Below are 21,662 nucleotides of genomic sequence, written 5' to 3'. Positions count from 1 at the left end.
CGCAGCAGACAGACATGTATCACTCGGCCCAGGTCCCAGAGCCCCGTCCCGCGACCTAAAATACCGGTCAATAAGACTCAGGTAAATCTCACCCCAACCAACAACCACCAGACCTCTCACGAGGTGCATTCCTCATGTGTTGCGTTTATTTTATAAGATAAGCTACGGAACAATTTATTAGTGAACGTAAATGTCATTTTCTGAATAACTGCAGTGTGCATGGCCTAGGGCAACTAAGACAGGAAAGGTATTCATCATTGTCACAGGCTGCCCCAGCGCACCAACACCGCACGGATGACCTCAAGCCGGCCTGCCAGGCCCAACCCAACCCACGAGGCTGACCAGTGACGTCGTCTTGCCAAGACCAACCATGCTGCAGCAACACCTATAGTTAGTCGACGATACCCAATCCCAATTAACTTGTGCCCCCTATAGTGTTTAGGTGTTGATGACGTTTTCTGTATTAGAAATACGCCTGTCTTTGCTATTGTCAGACAGAGCGCTCTCGTAGGTTGCAGAGTTCTTTGCATGCCTTATCCTTGGATAAACTCCCACTTACGCTCACCCGCACTCTGTCTTGGTCTTATTCCCACTACGGGAGAGTCCCTTATTGTCTCTCATTGCGGGGAGGATCGTGCTGAATTGGGGGCGCTTCCTTTCACTAGATAATATTTCATCACATTTCAGTGTTAGTCTTTGGCCATATCGACGTGGTTAATCTTTCATCGAAAACGTAGTCAGTGCTATTCAAATTTAAAGAAAACCAAAATTGCACCACTCTCATAATCCACAGTTTATCTTGTCCTGACATGATAAATGCCCATCGATCCTTAACGTCCAAATTTCTTTTTGTTTCTGGCAACATGTTGGCAAATTTCTGTCGTTTAGCAGCCAATTCAGCACATTCCATGATCAGATGGAAAGGCGACTCAGATTGATTGTCCAGCTTGCAGAATCTACATACGTTTGTTTGATTTCCAATTTGGTGAGTGTTTGCCAAATATTCCCATGTTGGCAACACATTAAGTCTTAGTTTTAAAAAGGTGTCCCTTATCTGTCGATCAGGACATTTTTTTCAAATATTGCGGCAGATCATTTTGTGCCCTAATATCTATATCCGGATGTATATTCAGTTTGTATTCAGATTTAAGTTTTTGTGTCATTATCCAATCATCTCTTTTAATTTTCCATTTCAATTTTTGCAGTCGATTTATGAGCGTTTCTTCTGTGGTATTTAAGACTTGGACGTTTTGTTTACAATATGTTTTCCACACATTTATCACTGTTGTATTTATGGCCGATTGTTTATGACGCAGGAAGTTCATCGCTGGTATATTTCCAGGAGTCACTGTTTTCCTGTATAGATCTAATATTTTCCAGGTCACTAAAGCGGTTAAGGATTGCAATCCTAACTCAAACCTGATTCTTGGCATAGGGTATGATTTGGGCAAGCCAAGAACCTTCCTCCAGAATATGGCTTCAATCTCTATCCATCGTGCCTTCAGAATGTTTATCATTGATTCACTACCATATGTTAGTATTGGAGTTACTTTCTGTTTAATTTCTGCCTGTTTGCTGTTGTGGGCTGTTATTAATGGAAGACTGTTATTACTGGCAGTTTTGTATAATAGTCATTGTATTGTTTTGGCATGCAAATGTTATTCTGTTATTGTGCAAATGTTACTGTATAATAAATATATTGTGTGCAATTTATGAAAAACCTATAATCGAACTGTAGCACCTTCTTAAATTTCAATAATCTTTGAACATAGCCAAACTGTCTATCTGTCCATGAATCTAAAAATAAACAAAAAGGTGGTTCATAAAACATTCTCTTTATATAATGCTTGGTTACTTAGTCTTTTACTTTCATTGTGCAATGACTAACAGCTTACATCACCAATCTCAAAGTTTGATATTTGTCATTCTCAAATGTGCACACACTATGCCTCTGACTATGCCCGTTCACTACTGCTTGTTGCATACGCAGACTCTACTTTCTCAGCCTCCACCCCCAGTTTTCCCCTGGTCTCTTACTGTCCTTAACACTGAATGCTTTCTATTGTGCCAAATACATGCAGGTCCCTTCTGCTGTGTTGGCACTCTCTTTTACACTCTGAGTGAGTCTATCCACTGTGAACATGGAGAAATCTTGGGCCGGAGGGTACTCCCTGTAATGCATTTGCTCTTCCGGGACTTTTGGGTGGGCCGCAATGCTTAAGAAAGCAATAAAGCTATTCCTTGGTGGCCACAATGCTCCAAGTAGCGTCTGAGCTACATATTGGATACCACGGGTCTATTATGTTCACTGCACCCTCCAATAAAGATGATCCAGACTAGAATACCCAGACTATTAATCTTACATTATTTTGCTTCAAACTCTTCAGCAGTCACTTTAAAAACAAATATTTTTAAACCTTAACATGAACACCCTCAAAAAAGAACATGAACTACACATCACAAAAAAACTCTGAGTAGTTCTTTCCTTTTTACTAGCAAGAAATGCTGTCCCTGCACTCTAGCCTACATCCCATCCTGGTTAGAGCTCCACTTGTTCTTTAGTATATATAGGTGCAGTTACTCCAACTGATGAGCTCCTGAATCTTCTCTATTGAACCAAACTGTTCCATGGACCTTCTGGATTGCTCGTGCAACAGTCGATAACCTTCGGAGACTTGGCTAGTGTAAACTTCCTGGAGCAGCATGCAGATGACAAAATTGAAACCTCGTCTGCTGCAACAGGTGACTGCACACATTCAGCCACCTCACCCCGCCCTCTGGTCTTCCCCTGAAAAAAGAAAGAGAAAGAATATCAGAGAGGGGGAGGGGGCGGAACAAAAATATCTATTTAAAAGCTACTATGGTCAAACTATACACACCAATTTGCCAGTTCGAGGTCTGCCGGACGAGAATCCAGAAACCAGACACACAAAAAGATGCGTACAGAAGTGCAACATGCTGTGCATCGGGCTACTGGGTACATAGCCTGCAGACTGTGATAGGGAGCATCCAAGACCCACATCAGGTAAGTCCAGGCAGAGAGGGACGGGAGGTTATGGGGCTACCCATCAGACAAAGGAGCAGGGACCCCCAAAAGGGAACGGGAGGATGTTGCAAGAACAAAAGACCAACCTTGCAGGGGCTGCCTTCAGTGGCCAGATAACCCAAAGTCATTCTTTTGTTCTTGGCATATAGACCCCGATCCATTTGTCCAGGGCAGGATAATGGCCACCTCAGTGTCTAACTAGAATAAAGACTCCCTGCACTGTTCTAGTTTGGGTATTCTATATCAAGAACGGAGGCAAGCATTATGCTTATTCAAAGCTCTGAATCAACATGGAGGCCATTTCTCAAACCGGCTTGAAACCTTCGAATGTAGAGCTGATAGACCAAATGTCTTACTTCAAAATGGTTTCTAAATTAGCACCTACCGAAAAAGCACTGGATGTCATGGCTCCCCTCACTATATGCGTCCCAAATATAACCACATCTGTACCTGCTTGAGCCATCACTCTGTGGACCAACCTTGCCAGAATGGGCATTGAAACTTTCCCAAATGTTTTCCTGAGTGCAATAAGCAGCTAAGTCACACTTTGTGGTCTGTGCCTATTTGTCACTCTCTTGTATTCCTTGATACATCTCACCACATAAAGTGTGATGGTACCCAGAAAACGCAAATCACAGGTCACTATGGAGAAAAAAACTTTCTGTCAATTTCCAGGGCTTTAACATCGGAAACCCTTCTGCATGAAATTAAACAATTTAGAATAGCTAACTTGTTCAACAATTACGTCAGACTTAACATCCCATTGTCTGCCCAAACGCTCAAACAGATCCAGCATAACATCCACATTTGATAACGATGAAGACATTCGTGGCTTCGAGAGCTTTATGCCCTTTAGGCAAACAAACATCTGCTGGAAGACGCCACACTGCTGTAGCTTCCACTCAGGCATGACCAGCTGAAATAGCTGACTTCCACACACCTACAATTCTGGACCCCTTACCTTCCTCTGAGAGGAACGCTAACAAGTTTACAACTTGTACCAGAGGAGCAAAACTGGATGAAAACCTGTCTGCTTACACCACATCCTCCATGTATTCCATGCTGCACTTTGGCTCAGGGATGTCATTTAGGGGTCACCAGGGTTTGCAGCCGTATCTCTGTGTTCTCCCTTGCTACCCCTGTTTTTTTTAAACTGAAGCTCCTGGAGTAGTGGGGGTCCCCCCAGCCCTTGCGGTGTGGAGGCCCGCCATACCAGGTCTGAGGGTGTCCCGGCACAGTCCTCACCCATCAGGGTGAAGGCTGGGCTGGGGCTTGCAGTGCAAGAAGGAATGTCACGTCCAGCTCCAACCCCTTCTCCTCCGGCTCCCTCATGGCTCATATACAGGAAGCAGGAAGCTCTCCCAGTTTCCTGGTTCCTGTTTGTGAGCAGCACGGAGGAGCCAAGGGTGGCCTCGAGTGGCAGACTCAAGCTGGACAAACAGGTGAGAAGGCTTATATTTTAATGTGATGTGTATTTTGCATGTGTGAAGTGCATGTCAGATGTATGTATGTGCTGTGGGTCAGTGAGTGGTGGGTGAATGAGATGAAATGTGATAGTGTGTGCGTTTTAATGTTCTGGTTTGTTGGGTGTGTGCCTGTGTATAGAATGCAGTGAGAGTGGATGTAACAGAAGGTGTATGAGTGAGTGACTGGTGGGTGAATTAGTATGAAGGTGATAGTGTGTTTCAATGTTCTGGATGGGTACGTGTTTGTGTGCAGAATGCAGTGTCATTGGACGTGAGAGAAGGCAAATGAGTCAGTGAGTGGTGGGTGAACGAGTAGGAATGTGATAGTGTGTGTTTGAATGTTCTGGGTGTGTGGGTACGTTCCTGTGTGGAAAATGCAGTGCAAGTGGACGTGAGAGGTTTATGGGTGACTGAATGGTGGGTGAGTAGGACTGCGAGTGTGTGTGTACATGTTCTGGGTGAGTGGGTGCCAGTGTAAGTGTATGTGAGAGAAGGTGTATGGCTGTGTGACTGGTGGGTGAATGGGTATGAATGTAATTGTGTGTGTGTGAATATTCTGTGTGGGTGGGTGCATGCCTGTTTGGTGAATGAAGTGTGAATGAATGTGAGAGGAGATGTGTGGATGGGTCAAAGGGGATGCCTGCTTGTGAGTGTTTAAGGCCCTGGCAGACTGGGGATCACTAGAGCATTTTTAACACATCCTTTATTGACTTTGCATGTTTTACTGGTATTTTAGGGCAAAGCCAAGTTCATGTGTGTCATTACATGGCTAGAATGACATTTTGGTACAGCCAGTCTAGTCATTGCTTACTGTGGCGTGACATTTATTACTCAGCATTTTTGATAAAGCAAGCATGATAAGTAGTATTACCTCGCTAGAATGACGTTTTGGTGAAGCGGCCTGTATATTTTTTACTGTAACATGACTTTTTATTAACTGAACATCTACGATGAAGCAAGGATGATAAGTGTTCTTATTGGTATAGGCTGGCTTACATTGGAACCAGTTTGGACATGTTTTCTTAATGTTACACATCACATTTAATGGCCAAACCAACGCAAGTATTTTCTTACATAGGAGTACTGGCATATATTGGCAGAGCCAGCTTTGTGTCTAATGCCAGTAATGATACTACACAAAACATCTCAAAGTGAACATTATTATGTTCTTATATGGGAATACTAGCATATGTTGGTTGAGTGCGTTTCCAGGCATGCACCGTACACATTACCGGGTTGAATATGCATTTGTCCCTTGTCGTGCCCGATGTCAGCACCCCCTGGAGAGAGGCCTGATACACAGAGCTCCTTTCAATGTGCATGGGTGGTGTTGTTGGTGCTTCCGGCATCCAGAACTGAGCAAATGACAACTGGGCGGCGAGGAAGTATGCTTCTACATCTGGGGCACATATGCCCCCCCTCTCCCATGGCTGGGTCAGTGTCTCCCAGGCTATACGTGGGGTTTTGGGGTGCCATGCTAGTCTGATCAGCAATGAGCGCACTTCCCGGAAGTAGCACACCGCTGGCCAGACCGGGATGTTCTGGAACAAGTAAAGGAGTTTAGGGATTACCACCATTTTAGCTATAGCGACTCTACCCATTAGTGTGAGCTGGAGCTTGCACCATCTGTCCACGCTTGATTTCAATGTATGTAGGTACTTCTTGTGGTTGTCTTCCAACAAAGAGTGGGCGTGTCTACTGATCCTCACCCCCAAATACGTGACCGCCGATTGCTCCCATCCATAACCTTCTGTATTGAGTGGGCATGCCGTAGCCTCATTTAGGGGAAATATTTGGGACTTGTAGTGATTTATTCTGAACGCGGAAGCTACCCCGAACTCTGGTATTTCAAGTGTCAGCGGTGTGAGATTGACATCTGGGTTTTTGATGTAGACTATCGCATCGTCTGCATATAATGACACCAGCTCATTGGTCCCCCCATTGCCAAACCCCTGAGACAGTGGAACGTCCGCAGCCGAGCCGCTAGTACTTCGATTGCGGCTGCAAAGAGTAGGGGCGACAGGGGGCACCCTGTTTGGTTCCACGTCACAACTTGAAAAGGGTGGACTGCATACCACCCACATTTATTAGGGTGCTAGAGCCTGCTTATAGTAGACGCACCGCTTTTAAATAATAGGCCGGGACCCCAATCTGAGACAGCACTTCAAAAAGATAATCCCACTCAACTAAAATCAAACGCTTTTTCCATGTCTAACAATATTGCTACCGCCTGTATCTTGGGGTCTATCTGTGCCAGTATTGCGAACACACATCTCAGGTTCAAAGAGGTCGATCTCCTCGGGATAAACCCAGATTGGTCCCTGTGGATGATTTGCGTAACATAGGGAAGCAGACAGTCTGCTAGAATTTTGGCAAAGATTTTAGTGTTCAGATTTAGAAGTGAGATTGGGAGATATGAGGAGCAGTCAAGGGGGTCTTTGCCTGGTTTAAGTATCAGCGCTATCACTGCCTCACACATCGTATGGGGAGATGTCCCTCCGCCAGCCCCTCCTCCCACACCCCCAGCATGTGTTGCACTACCTCGGGCCCCATTCCTTATAGAATTCGGCAGTCATTCCGTCTGTTCCCGGAGCTTTGGAGGAGGGAAGGGCCTGTATCGCCCTCATTTTCTCGTCCACCGTGATGGGGACCGCTAGTACCTCGGCAGCCTCCGTGCTAAGCCTCAGGCGGTCAGCCTCCCTGATATACTGTAAAGGTTTAGAGTTCGGTGGTGTAGCTCTCGACTCATAGAGAGATTCGTAGTACCTCCAGAATGCATCTGCAATCTCACTCGGCTTCACCACAACCTCTCCCTCCATCGCTCTCACGGCCGTTATCTCCCTACAACCCTTTTCCAGCCGCACCAACGCCGCTGGTGCTGACCTGGTCTACCCCCTTCCCCGTATCTGCGGGCAAGCACTGGTTGGGTGAATAATGTAACCTCCTGCTCAGCTAGATCTTTGAAGGGGTCCAGTCCCTCTTTCAATTTAGTGAGTGTGTCCGGGATGCTCCCCTGTCGTCCTCCATCTCCCATCTTTTAATTTCAAGTTCAGTTTCATGTAGTTGCCTATGGATCAGTTTTAGCACCCCTAGCTCCAGCGACATACACCCACCCCTCAACACCACCTTAAACGCCTCCCACAGCCCGCCACCGTGCCCTGGTTCTCCTGGAAGTAGTTCTGAATTATACTAAGTATCTCCCTTTTAAACACTATGTCCGATACGGCTGCCTTTTTGAACCTCCAGTGAGAGCGGGTAGCTTCCAGGTTTAAGTGTATGGACCACAGCACTGGAGAGTGGTCGAAGAGGGTCCTCGGGAGTAGCACACACTCATCTGTGCAGTGTACTAGGTAGGGGCTTGCTAGGATGTAGTCTAATCGTGTGGATGTGTTGTGAGCTGTGGAGTGATGAGAAAGCTCTTGTTCTTCTAAATGTAACAGTCTCCATACATCTCCTAAGTCACGAGTGGGCATAGCTCTCAATACGGCCTCTGCAGGTTTGGATTAACTTTTTGTCGTGCCAGTTCTATCCTTGGACGAGTCCAGAATTACATTAAGATCCCCCGCCCACACTATACTAGTGTGGAGGTACTTTTGGCAGTGTCCTGGTAAGGTGTGATAAAAGTTAGGTTTGTCCACGCTTGGCCCATAAATATTAACTAACGTGAGCAACAAGGCGCCCACACATCCAGACACGATGACATACCTCCCCTCGGGGGCAATTACTACATAACTGACCCGGAGCCACACTGACTTGTGTACTAGTGTCATCACCCCTGCGGAGTATGCAGAATATCTAGTGAAATATTTAATGTTACCCTAGCTTATGGCCACTCCTTCGTTTCCCTTCCCCTTGAGATGGGTTTCTTGCAACATGACTATCTTCGCCTCGTGTCGTTCACAATACTGCACTACTTTGCAGACCTTCCGCGGGTTGTTAAGCCACTGCACATTCCAACTATAATGACACCTATGTGGAAGCACTCGGATGAGGGCTGAAGAGATAGGCTTTTGCACCCTGCATACCCAGTGCTACAATGGGCTGACCTTTGACCATCTTGAAGAGATGTGAACCTTTTTGAAATAACATAGGGTTGGCAACTGGGCAACCTCTTGAACCACAACATCCCGCCTCCCCCAGCCCCTAGCCCCGGAGGGTGAACCACAACTACACCCCCCCACCCACACTGCCCACCCCCAACCAGCAGTGAATGGATCCCCCCGCCTTTGCTCCCTCTGAAACCACGTTGTCATGGGCAACGGCCCGGGGGCGCTGGATGCCGCAACCCAATTGACCCCCGCCTCTTTGAACCCCGAGAGGAGGGCATAAAGCAAAACATAACTTTCATATGCGGTTGGCTGATCCGTTACATATCTAGCTTTGGATTAATAAGACCCATCAGTGCCACCCAATTCGCAGTCATTGTCTGACCCGCTGTCTGCCGAGGCCCATCTCACTTCACAGGGGCAGCTCCTGTCCGGCAAGATCCCTCCATGAGTACTTACATACATGGCCCAATTAGGCTACTCGCTTCGGTAGAGATTCAATGAACTGGTGCACTGCCTCCAGGTCTGTAAAGAAGTGGGCCCTCCCATCGTGTTGGACCCGCAGTTTGGCAGGATATTGCATGGAGTACTGGATTTCTCGCTCTCAGAGTTCCCTCTTGGCTGCCACGAAGGACATTCATGCCTTTTGCACAGATGGCGTAAAGTCCGGATAAAAGGACACCCTGGTGTTCTCAAACGTGAGGTCCCCAAGTTCTCTTGCTCGTCGCAGAATCGCATTGCGGTCTCAGTAGTTTAGAATTCTCGCGATCACTGGTCGTGGGCTCTGTCCCGGTCATGGGCTACCCTTGAGACCCGGTGTGCCCTCTCTACGAGGAATTGTGATGATAGCTCTGGGCCATGTAGAACGTCCTTCACAAATGTCTCCATAAACATCTCCATGTTCCGCTGCAAGACCGTCTCCGGGATCCCCACCACCCTGATATTGTTCCTTCTCAACCTCACCTCGAGGTCCTCATTCTTGTCCCTAGTGGCCCTCACTTCTCATTGCAGATCTTGCACCACTTGTGTCGTGGCGGTGCTAGTGTCCTCGAGTGTGCTGAATCTGGTTTCGAGCTCAGAGGTTCTGCCGCTCTCTTTATCGATGCGTTCCTGCATTCTTTCAACCTTATATGCCATCCCGTCCAATTTTGAATTGATGGCGGCGAAGCCTGACCTAAACTCTGCCAGGACTAGACTCATTTCTGATGGTGGAGCATCTGCGCCCGACCCCGCATCTGCCATGGTTTGTGGTTTGCAGGTGGACTTCGAGGAGGTCTTTTCCAGGGTTGTCTGTATGTTACTTTCCCTACGCAAGCCTTCCTTCTGGATAAATGGGAGGCGGGTCTGCCTCTTATTCCCTTTTGCCATAAACTTTCTAAGGGGTCCTTCCCCCTCCTGTCTCGTGCTGAAGTGTCTCCGCGATGGTGGATCCTTGTGTAGGTGGCAGCATGATCGTCTTGGGTTCAGCGCCAGTCTAGCTGCACCTTTTATTTCGGATATGGTGGCAGTGTGCTCTGATTCAAACCATCCCTGGTTCTGCCTTCCAATCTCTGCAGTGTCGGAGTTCAAGGGGAATGATACAATCGGTGTGGGGGTACTAATTAAGCAGCTGTCGTGCCCCCCCACTTTTCTCCTGTATGCTAGCCGGTGCGGAAGATGTCCACTGCCCTTTGTTTTGTTTTATTTGGTCGGGGGTGCCGAGGCCTTCTAATTCAACTGTGACCGGAACACTCCGGGATCACCCTTCTGGCAGGAGCTTCAGTAAATTTCCCCCCTTGGTGCTTGCAGCGAGGTCCTTAAAACGTAACCCAGTCAATAAAAGATCATGTACTGCACTACCCCCTGTGCAGAGCCTTCTCTTGTAGACTACGTTTTATGTGCAGCCCTCTGAGTTTTGCCTGGGGGCTTGAGGGCATGGACGGTATGGCATCCACTATTGCATGCCGGTACAGTGCAGGACGCAGTGAGCCCCCGCTTGATCCCACATGCAACCTGGGTTCGGCCACCTCCAGTGCTGAATGTAATGGGGACATCTGCCCACGTTGTGACCAAACATATAGGGAGTCGCTGAGGGTTCAGTCAGGCGGTCTTCAGTTATTTATCTGACCGGGGGTGGGCTCTGAGTACACTGATGTGAGCTGCACCTCGCGCCTGTGTGCCCCCCGCCCGGGCTCGAGGTCGCTCCCCCCTGGGGCACAGTCCTGCGTCTGTGTAGGCACTCACCAGAGGGCCCCGCCTCCTCTCTGCGAGCGCGGTCGCCCCGCCACGTTCCTCCCACGGGGGCCTGGAGATGGACTTGCCCCCTCACCGGCTCGGCTCAGGACCACGCGGCCAGCGGTCTGGATCCCAATGCGCTGCGTTTTGCAGACCACCCCACTCTGGCCCCCCTTCCAACTCCAAGCAGAGATGGGGCAGCCCCCCGGCTCGGCTCCTTCCCAAGCAGGACCGTGGGTGTCTGTCAGAGGCACCGTACCACTCCCCCGCTGGGGGTCGGTGAGACCGCCTCTCTCTTCTCTTGGCACTGTCTGGTCTCCTGGGCTCCGCTATCTGCAGCCTGCCGCTCCTCTGCTCCTCTTGCACACTCCAGCAGGGGCTCGGCTGTTCACACGCTTTGCACCTGGCTGAGCGGGACTGCTTTCAGTTGAAATGCGGTTCCACTCGCCATGACCCGGGCGACGCACAAGCACTCGTATAGATGGTACTACGAGCCGCGCACCCAGGCCTACCGCCTCTACTCCGACCTTCCAATTATTCCGAGCCTTGGCGTCTTCGGAGCTGAAACTCCCCCCATCGCTCGTCGGGATGTTTCGCAGTGCTGGGCCAGCTGCTGAGTTCTCTTGGGCACCGGTGGGTCCCGGATAGCCGCTCCTCACGCAAGGTCCCCCGGGAGCTCACACAGATACAGCCATTTTGGATGCAGGCTCAATAGCGCCCCCCAATCATTTAAGCTTTGATTAAAAACATATTTACTTCTTTCACTTGGAGTAGTGCATGCCCCTGCAGTGGCATAATCATCATGGACATTGCGCACACGTGGTGGTCTGGGCCGACGCAGGGTTTGATGTGCCCTGTGTTTTCTTAAGGAGCTTGGGGGCCCTCAGCATTGCTCGCAGGGGGCGCCCTACATTTTGTGCTACACCATTGATTGGGCTCTACTCACCTTGTACGCATTCGAGTATGATGTGAATGGTGGAGAGGGGCCACAAACTCGACCAGGGCCCTGCTCTGGAGCAACACTGTATAGGAAAATAAGTGTTGGACACAGAGTCTCAGAAGGGAGAGAGCCATGGAGTGACCCACCCCTCCCCACTCAAAATCCTTCTTGGAAAGGGCTTTGTGTGAAGCTTCGTTCATGTGCCGGTCCTTGGGATCCAGGGGGGGGTCATTGAATATCGCACCTCGCACTTAGAGCTCTGAAAATCATAGATGCATTGAGCCCCAATCTTGAGGGAAGTGCAGCCCCCTCCCTCCTCATACCTCACCCTGTTAAAAAAGATTGAAGTACCAAATCCTAGAACATTAAGGTGTTAAGTTCGGCTCTGGGTTGTGGGGGACAACATGTGGCTGCTAGTCATATAACTTAAAGATAAATGCACACAGAGACAGAGGACCTCAGTTTACACCAGCACAATAGGTTTCTTCTATCGTAGTGGTAGCTGATTTATAGATACATTTATAATCTGGGAATTTTGTTGATTCTAAATTCTGGTCAATGATTTACAAGTACTGCATTATGTATGTTTTACATATAGACTCCATGTCGAATCTGGAAAATGGCATTCGTGGACAAATCTCACCTCCCTCTGTGCCTTGGTTCTTATATCTGGCTGCAATGAGAGCGCCTGGAAACACAGGTGTTACACACATCTGAAGGTCGTGTGCCATCATGTCCCGTGATGTCACTTGGGGATGGGGTCAAATGACATCACTTTCTGTGATGTCATTAGAAGTCAAGGGTCACGTCTTGTCACTTTTGCTACCCCTGGCATGAGGGTGAAATGACCTCCTTCCTTTAGTTTAGTTCCTGGCTTTAGATGGGTCCAATATTCCATGATGAGTTTAGCAGCTTGTTCTGAAATTCCTGGAAATCTGCATCTCTCCCAGAAACCTTGCAAGCCAGCAAAATCAAGGTGTCTTTATTTACCAGAGGGTGATACCTCCCCAGCGGATCTGATAGGAGATCCTACCATTTTGGAAGCATTTGCAGGAAATCCGTAGAAGGTTCCACCAGAACTAGAAATCATGATTTCACGCTCCAAAAGGCTAAATGTGTGATTTGGCTGAATTTTGGGCATTCAAAAATTCAGAGCGGCGGAAAAGTTCGACCAAATCACGCATTTGGTGCTGTGGGATGCGGGGGTGTCCCCCCGCGGCCGATCACCAAAAGAAAAAGAAAGGACCCTGCGGCTCCAGTTCCCGATCACGGAAGTGAAATGGAACAGGCGCCGCAGGGACACAGTGAGTCGGCGGCCCTGCAAGGTAAGCAGAGGGGTGGGTGTGGTGGGGGTGTGGGTGGGGGCAGGGAGCCACATTGGAAATGTTCAGGGGAGAAAAGACTGATGGTTATTTCAGTAAAATAATCTTCGCTCTTTTCTCCCTCGAACATTTCCATATTGTGCTTTCAAACCCAATCCCTCCAATATGGCACTTCTATCACAATAGTCCTATCCTGACGTAGTTTTGTGAGTGTCCTGTTGGGAGAGAGGTAAGCTATCCCGCCCCTCTCACCACTCCCGTATTCATGGATCTCGCTTGTGTCGAGGGGGTGAGACGTCTCCCCTTCCTCCCAACTGACGTCTGTGCTAATTATCAACTAATTACTAACGATAGAAACATATAATTAGGCCTCACTAACATGCACCCACTCCATTCTAAGCAACACGCCTGAAGCCATCTTTTACTAGGCCTGAAAATGATCTCTAAAATGTCTGTCTCTCCCTCTGTACTGCTCCTCACACCACAAGCACCAGCCCCCACCCTCCTGCCTCCTCTCCGCTTTACACAAACCCAGTTCTCATGGAAGATCAGCCATTCATTGTTGCAACCTTTAGTACCGTCCCAGAACAAATGCACTCACTGCACTGTGTGAGACCAGAGCAGGCCCCCGCCTGAGTGTCCATTTGTCTCCACTAACCTGCCAGAGCCCCCTTCTGACCCCCCTGCAAAGCTCTAAACTACCAGACCCATGTCCCTATGTTCTTTGATACAGATACACATCTGGACCCCTGTAGTGACCTAATGCGAGAGCCCCAACTCCAGATCCATAGATATTTCTTCTAACCATAACACTTGTCTATTCTTACCATGAGGCATTAGATAGATCAAAACCTCCAAGGTGGGCACCCAGTACAGGGATTTTAGGTTTATGGGTACCGGGGGTTCATAGTGTATGATTCTGCCCATAACTTGCGTATGACCTCTGAAAGACACCCACATTCCTACTTGACTTTATGAGTGTCATTTGTCTCATGCTCTAAAATGTGGTTTTTTCAAGATCAGTTAGTCAGGGAAAGTGTCATTTTGCTGGTCTGACCTTCACCTCGCAAGGATGAGCCCAGCTGACCCACGTGCCAGAGGAGTGACATCTAAACTCCCGCCAATCACATTAGACCAACCCTTATGGATCCATACGGTGCTGGTGGCCCAACCCAATCAAGCTGCGTGATTGTATATTGTAATTACATCAAATACCAATGTTGCCCCCGTAGGTCTATATGCTCCATCCAGCACAACTCCTGCCCCCACAGGGCCAACGACACAAGATTTAGAAATATTAATGTCAAATACTGAAGCAGAATTATCCAGATTGAGAACATTGTGTGAAACGACACTGCCGCTACAGGGGGAGGGCAAACACAGTTGCCACCCCCACTAAAGAGTTTGTCCTTGCTACCGGAGGATGAATGGAAGTCTGGGGACTTCCTTTTCCGAATAGACAGTGCCCTGATTAAAGCAGTTTGAATTGTCACAACGAATCCTGGTCCAGCGCAGAAGCAGCACAAACTCCTATCTCCCCTTGGCAGTCTTGGTGCCTAGAATTGCATTTACTTAGGCCTCCGCGACCCCCACGGGGAAAGAGGGTTAGGGTCCACGGATTGGATGGGTAGAGGGTTGTAGGTACACCGGGTAGATGATTAGGAAGAGGTGATGGATAGGTAGGGGGATTGTAGGGAAAACATGCTCCTTGGCTCTTGTCTTGTGAGCCTATCCAGCTGGCGTGGTGCTGGTACGCTGTGCTGATGAGTTCTTGCAGCACCTTCTGCTATTTATGCATGCTCTTGCATACATGCACTCACATTCATACATGCACACCCCCACCGGAGGCTTTACCACTCAGTTAATATCAGCACTGAGTTATCCCCAAGATGTGGTTGTCACCAATAGAACACATGCAGTGCTTATCTCAGCCCCCTGATACAGCTCACGGACTTGGCACCTAAACTCTGTGCCCCTGTATGAGGCAATTTAGTAAGCACCTGCTTTAGTGCCACTGAACATGAGATACTACGAACATTGGAGCGCCTGCCTTAGTGCTACTGAACTAAACATGAGGATTAACGAACACAGAATATCACCTGTACACTGTTGTCTAGTAGCTAAACAACATTACACATGAACACAGTACATAGCGTTGTATTATAAAGAAAACCAGCACTAAGCTTGGGCTGTTTTCTTGAGTCCTGTTAGCCGTCCCTGCAATCTGCGGGTCTGCAGTCTCCTAAGTCCTGTGAGCCGCGTCTATGACTGGCAAAGGGGAAACAATTAGTGTGTGTTCTTTGTATATCAAAGCGTTACGTTCTCGCTGAGGATCAAGAAGCAAACATGAGTTCTAAACAGTAGCAAGCTTATTCTGCATGCGGTTAGTGCTCCGGTGTGACCGCTGTGTTAGCCTGGACTCCCTTGTGCCTTCAATGCTCCGGTAAATGCCTCTGCAGTAAACCGGAATCCCTCCTGTGCCTGTCCCAACACTGGCATGCAATCAGTCAAGAGTTAAAAGCATGCTCTGTTTTCGGCAAGCAAGCGTCTGCTTACTGTCACTTATCTTTTAGGCCTGCGGGGCCTGAAAGATCTGCTTCGAGCAAGGGCTGGGCCCCGAAATGTGTTTCGCCAGGCAGGAGCTTCTCCTGATGTCGAGCACGAACAAGCGTGCAGTCCTTGTGCATGCGCACGAGTCAGGGCGTTGGACTGGGCGTCGCACGGCAAGTTTGCAGGCTCTGTGTGCCTGCTTTCCTATGTGTAGGAGGCACCGGGGCTGCTGGCAATTGTAGTTCTTAGTCCCCAACTGCTGGGGCTTGTAATTCTTTTCCCCCTTTTTTCCTGGTAGTGGGTCCATTGTGCCTTTTGCCAGCAGATGCCAGCCTGCCACACCTGGTACACCTACATGAAGGACAAAGATGGCATCTGCTGAGTGAATAGGCCCCCACAGTGCCTGCTACTAGCTGTTTCCTGTTGTTTTGCTTTTTGCTTTATGACAGAATAGAGCGAGAGGGGGAAACAGCAAGTGTGGGGTATGACACCGTTGCATCAGAGAGGGAGGGGAATGGTGGAGCGACTTTGACGAGTCAGATGAAGGAGCAGTGGGAGGTATTCAGCAGATCAAATGGCAACTCCACAACTGGCAGAAGTAGAGGAAGAAAGATGGGAGGGAAGGCTCTGTAATAGAATAGCATTGGCAAAAAAGAAAGCAGTGACGGTATGTAGAGGAAAGGTGAGATCGAAGTTATAGATGCCTCTCATCCACAAGGGAGCGGGACGACCCCATTATGTCCCTTGGGCACTGATGAACAAAATTAACATATCAAAAGCCCTCCCACCACTCTCGGGGGGAGCAGGGAAATGGATATACACATTTGAGAAAAATACAGCACAAGTGACTTTGGCAATAGGGGATATCAAAAGCCTTTTGGTGTCGGCAGTAGGTGATCAGGCTGACTCAGTATGGGTGAAGGTGGGGTTCCCAGCAGTGACCATGCGTAACGACAGACATGACGGGGCATCCTTTAACAATGTTCGAGCACAGCTATGGGATGCACTGCGGAGGACCTTCCCTGACACCCCAGATTTACATTCGGTAATGCAATGCACTATGGGGGACGAGGATGAGGCTCTACAGTTCATTCTTCGGATGCAGGAGATGTGGCGGGCGGAGACGGGTGTAGCGTGGGACCAATCCACCTCCCTGTTCTATTTCATCATCAAAAAAGCCCTTCTGAAGGAGTTATAGAAGGCCCTTGATAAAAGTGCTCAGATAGAAGCCAAGGGTTGGCCAGAAATACAAAGTATTATAGTACACCACTGCAGACCGATCAAAGAGAGGGAAAAAGAAATAGCACAGGGAAGATTAGCAGACGAAGCAAAGTTGGTACAGAGCAAGTTAGTGAAGGTTGCGGCGGTAACTGCTACACCTCCCTCAGATCGACACAGAGAAGAAGGGGAGGGCCCACTAGTACTACCGGCCAGAATGGCAGCTACGTGGATAAACAATGGGCAAGAGCAAAAGGGTGGAGAGGTATGGTACACAGGACCTCAATGGCAGGGAAGACCAGCAAGAGGACGAGGTGGGTATCGTGGACCGCGAGGAGGGGTGGATATGGTTACATAGGGCAAGGACCAAGGGGGGTGGCCCTGGACCATGTTGGTCATGCGGAAGGTGGGGACACTTTGCCAGGGATTGTCTTATCCGGCCTGTAGCTAATTATCAGAACATACAGGGGTATGGTAGTAAACAACAATACAGGCACCCACACCCGGGTAGCTCCATGCAGGCAATGCTTCTCATACAAACAATAGCAAACGAGGCAGTTGTTCGGAGGGGTACCAACTAATGCAGACATGTTCATTTCTGGTATACAAGTACTAGCAAGAGTGGTGCCAGAGATTACATGTAAGGATTGGAGAGTGCCCTCTGATTTTGTCTTTTGCCCAGTAGCAACACCCGAAATAGTGCCCAGCACCGTTTTGTTTCTTGATTTGCAAGGGGCTCAGGTTTTGTCATGGTCATAAAGTCAGGGGCGCAAGCAGGCAGGGGTTGCATGCACAGGAGACCTGGGTGGACACTGTCCTGGCACCTTTGGCACCAGGCTCATGAACAAAAGTAAACAACATCCATTTAACAAAAAAAAGGTTTTTGTTACACTTCAGGCTTCCCCGCGGGCCTCCTTGCAGAGTACGACTTCTTTACAAGCTCCTCTATGGACCAGATACAGGGTACCATGGCATCTGTACAAACTTCGACGGACTCCGGGTCAGCTGACACGTCTTGTACGTGGAAGACGTACGGCAAGACACGCCCCTCTTACGACTATAAAACCACTGTCTTCCAAGGGGCTCGTTGCTGCTAATTAGCGTTACAAGCTACACGCGGTTTTGTCCGTTACTTCTTTGTGTCTTCCTACACGATTCCTCATCTGAACTCCTGGTTTTGACCTTTGCCTGACTACTGGATTGCCTCGTCTCCTCCTTTATTCCTGTCGTGCTCGTCTGGTTGTTTGACTCGGAACGTTACTGGATCCGGCTCCCTTCTGTCTCTAGCGGTACTTCATTCCAGGTTGCCACTTCTGCACTCGGAACCAAATTGCTGTCGACTATCTGGAACTTTTCTACAGCTACTCTGGATACATGTGTGCTCAGGTACATACTTAATTGGCTATCCCCATCTCTGCTACTATTTATCTCCACGACTTGTTTGGATATTTGTCTTCTGTTGGATTCTGGGACATTGAGTGACTTTCCTGTGAGATTGTCCTTAAGTGCATATAAATGCTTTCCTGAAAATTGCACCAACCCGGCACTAGTGCGACCCTCGTGCCATCCGGGGCTACTTCCCTATACTAACATCCCTGTTTGTTATTTTCTCCTGTCGTTGTCTTCTGTTTCCTGGATTCCTTTCCTCAATATATCCTTATTAAGGTTAGTTGTTATCAATTCTATATATAGTTGGGACCAATATTGAATTAGACCATTTCCACTCATTTTGTGTTATTCCTTGTAGATCCACCCCGGGGAAGCTCCACTCCAATACCTATTTAGGTAGTTGCCCATTTAATTCAATGGTCTAATCACTTGCATTTACCTCAACACTGTCTAATATCTTTGTATTCCTTTGCAGCATTGGTATTGGCGGTGTGTGTTCTCCCCGCTCTTTTATTCAATTGACACCTCTGTCTGTCCCAACTGAAACAGCAGAGAGGTACATTGTGGAAAAGAGCCACTCTTTGAGGAAGCCTGAGTCTTGTACACAGGGGAGCTGGGATGGAAGGCTGAATATCGATTCTTGTACCACCATCATCTCCAAGGTCACTTCTCTGCATCTTCGGCCTATTTCGGAGTGGTGAGTAACAGTTTTATTATGGACATAGCACTTCAGATGCATTGAACATTCCATCCATTAAGCAGGATGCATTGACCTTGAACATTCCATCCATCAAGCAGCCCCAAGTGTATTCTTGGGTGTGGCTGCTAATGGATTGCCTTCGCACATGCTCACTCTCTAGGGATGGCAGGGTGTGGCTGGTAAGCTGGCCCTAATGGGCGTGCCCAAGATCACAGCTATATAAGCTGCCCCGATCCTCAAGACAAACGCTTTGCGTTATTCTGCACTTGCAAGCAGCGTAACGCTCACCATCGATTGAGGTCAGACTTACCTTTGAAGAGCCTACTTCCTGCACATCCTGCTTCCTGCCAGCATACTTACCAACTGGGGGAAGCTGTTCTTACCTGTACATCTCTTCGGCAAACCAAGTATAAATCTTTACACTGCCCGGAACGCCGAAATCTTCATCTTGGCACCGCAGCACGACACGCTATATCGTCGACAGCAGTGCCTGCAAGGAAAAACAGAAGACAAGGGTAGACATCGAAAAAAGAGTCTGTTTAAGGTTGCACTTTGCCATACTTTCCTTAAACCATCACTTACCTGCTGTCGAACATTGCAGTAGCATCCATCTTCCATCCGGCCGCGTCTCGCGTCTCACAGCTGCATTGAGGCTGCATTTCCATCTAAGGGAAGAAAACAGAAGAGAGACATTATTGCGGGCATAAATATGAGCAACATATAAAAACATTAAACAGAACGAACAGCATCACAAGAGCTCAAGAAAGACTTACCAATCATTAGGAGAAGCATAGTTGCAGCTGGACTGGGCTAATCCTTATCAGGGATCAGTGAAGGAACTAGATCCCATTTGACGCGCCCCTGCCAGAATTAGCAGGACGCAGAGCTTATCTTCCATAATTCACAGGAGCAGTATCACCATGTACCACCGCTCACAGCTTTTATACGGAGGGAGAGGACTGAAGGGGGTGATTCAAGTTCGGGGAGGGCTGTAACAGTGCCCCAACGCCTACGCAGAGACCAGGTGAGCGTAACAGGTTTCTGAAAAACATATTGTGGCAATTGGACTGGACACTAATGGTTGTGAATGGAGGACAGTCTTGTGTATTGATTGAAACATAGACTTGAGTGATTTAACTGATGAAGAGCTGTTCACTGACTATGACACTGATGGTGAAATAATATTAGAAGTATGTATGCCTTGTGACATAATGGTGCAAACAAGAGGAGTGTTTAATTCCCTCATGGCCATCGTCAGTGCACCTCCATCTTTCTGTGACAAAGATTTTCAATTGGTCCCACCTAATTTATGGACTACAAACCCCCATGATGTTGGATTATTGAAGGAAGTGACCCCTATCAAAATAAAGATCAAACCAGGAGCAGTGTTGCCCAGAGTGAGACAGTGGAGGGCATCAAAGATACTATATACACACTATTACAACAAGGCATTATTTTACCCTCAAATTCCCCATGTAATACTGCAATCTATCCACTTAATGATATTATTCAAAAGGAGTTTCCTCTTGTCCCGAGCCCGGCATCCGTTTTATGCAGTATTCCGAAACAGGCCACCCATTTTACTGTGGTGGACTTGAACAATACCTTTTTCTCAGTGCCTCTCGATCCAGGCTCTCCATACCTAACAGCATTTACCCTGGGAGGGAAAAGATACAAACATTGTCGACTGCCCCATGGATATTGTGAGAGCCCAAGAATTTTTAACAGAATATTGCACAAAGACCTCCACAACATCTCTGTTCAAAGCACCATCATTCAATATGTTGATGACCTCCTAGTGTGCAGTGAAGGAGAAGAATTACACTTGTCTAGAAAAGATTCAGTAACCTTGTTAACGTTATTGGCCCACAAGGGGTACAAGGTATACAAGAGTAAACTTCAGTACTGTTCGCAGAAGTATTGTACTTGGGCCAATTAATATCTAAAGATGGTAAGAGAATAATTCCTGACAGAGCAGCAACAGTTTGAACGACAACCAGACCCCACACAGTGAAGGACATGCAAACATTTCTCGGCATATGCATTTATTGCAGGGCATGGATCCTAGATTATGCCGCGTACACACGGCCCCTATTGCAAGCTTTGAAAGAAACACAGAAAGAAAACATGACCATAACATGGACTCCCGAGATGCACACCGCTTTTATGACATTAAAAGAACTGATATGCACAGCACCCTTCCTCGCCACACCTGATTATGAGTGAGAATTTTTCTTGTTCTCACATTGAAACGGAACACTGATGACCGCAGTATTGACACAGAAAACATTGTTGGCCCATAAACCACTAGCCACTATAGTGGAACTCTTGATTCAGTGATGCAAGGACATTTTGCGCGCAGACAGGCTCTTGCTGCAGCCGTTTTTGCTATTGAAACGAGCTGCACAATTGTGATGGGGTGCTCAGTTACACTATTTGTTGAACATTCCCTGTTTGCCATACTTGAGCGATAAAAATAAACACTCACAACACAGAGGGCTACTGCTTATGAGATCATCATCTCAAGCCCAAATGTTCATGTGATACATTGCAAAACAGTAAGCCCAGCTACATTCCTCACAGAGCCATGCACATTAGAAGATATGCAAGTACATGACTGTTCCAGCTATGAGGGGGGAAGGAGACGACATTCCCAAAGCAAGTGAAAATCCCTTGGGTGAAGGAGAGGTGTATTTTGTAGACAGGTCAGCATATATTTGTCCAGAAACTGGTGAAAAGCATTTTGGTGCCGCGATAGTGGGATTGGAAGA

General features: G+C 48.0%; 1 protein-coding gene across 1 annotated transcript in view; it reads right to left on the bottom strand.

The window, feature by feature from the left end:
• Positions 1–2,471: 2,471 nt before the first annotated feature.
• The window catches only part of LOC138493320 (uncharacterized), a 46,706-nt gene continuing 27,515 nt past the window's right edge, over positions 2,472–21,662 (bottom strand). The window contains exon 2 of the mRNA XM_069620396.1: positions 2,472–2,788. Within this exon, the coding sequence (XP_069476497.1) occupies positions 2,766–2,788 (23 nt within the window). The 3' untranslated portion in view covers positions 2,472–2,765. The remainder of the gene's footprint in view (positions 2,789–21,662) is intronic.

Source organism: Ambystoma mexicanum, chromosome 10, assembly GCF_040938575.1.
Source record: "Ambystoma mexicanum isolate Mex_15411 chromosome 10, UKY_AmexF1_1, whole genome shotgun sequence".
Lineage (NCBI taxonomy): Eukaryota > Metazoa > Chordata > Amphibia > Caudata > Ambystomatidae > Ambystoma > Ambystoma mexicanum.
The sequence above is the reverse complement of the archived record's forward strand: the minus strand, read 5'-3'. Positions and strand labels throughout refer to the sequence as shown.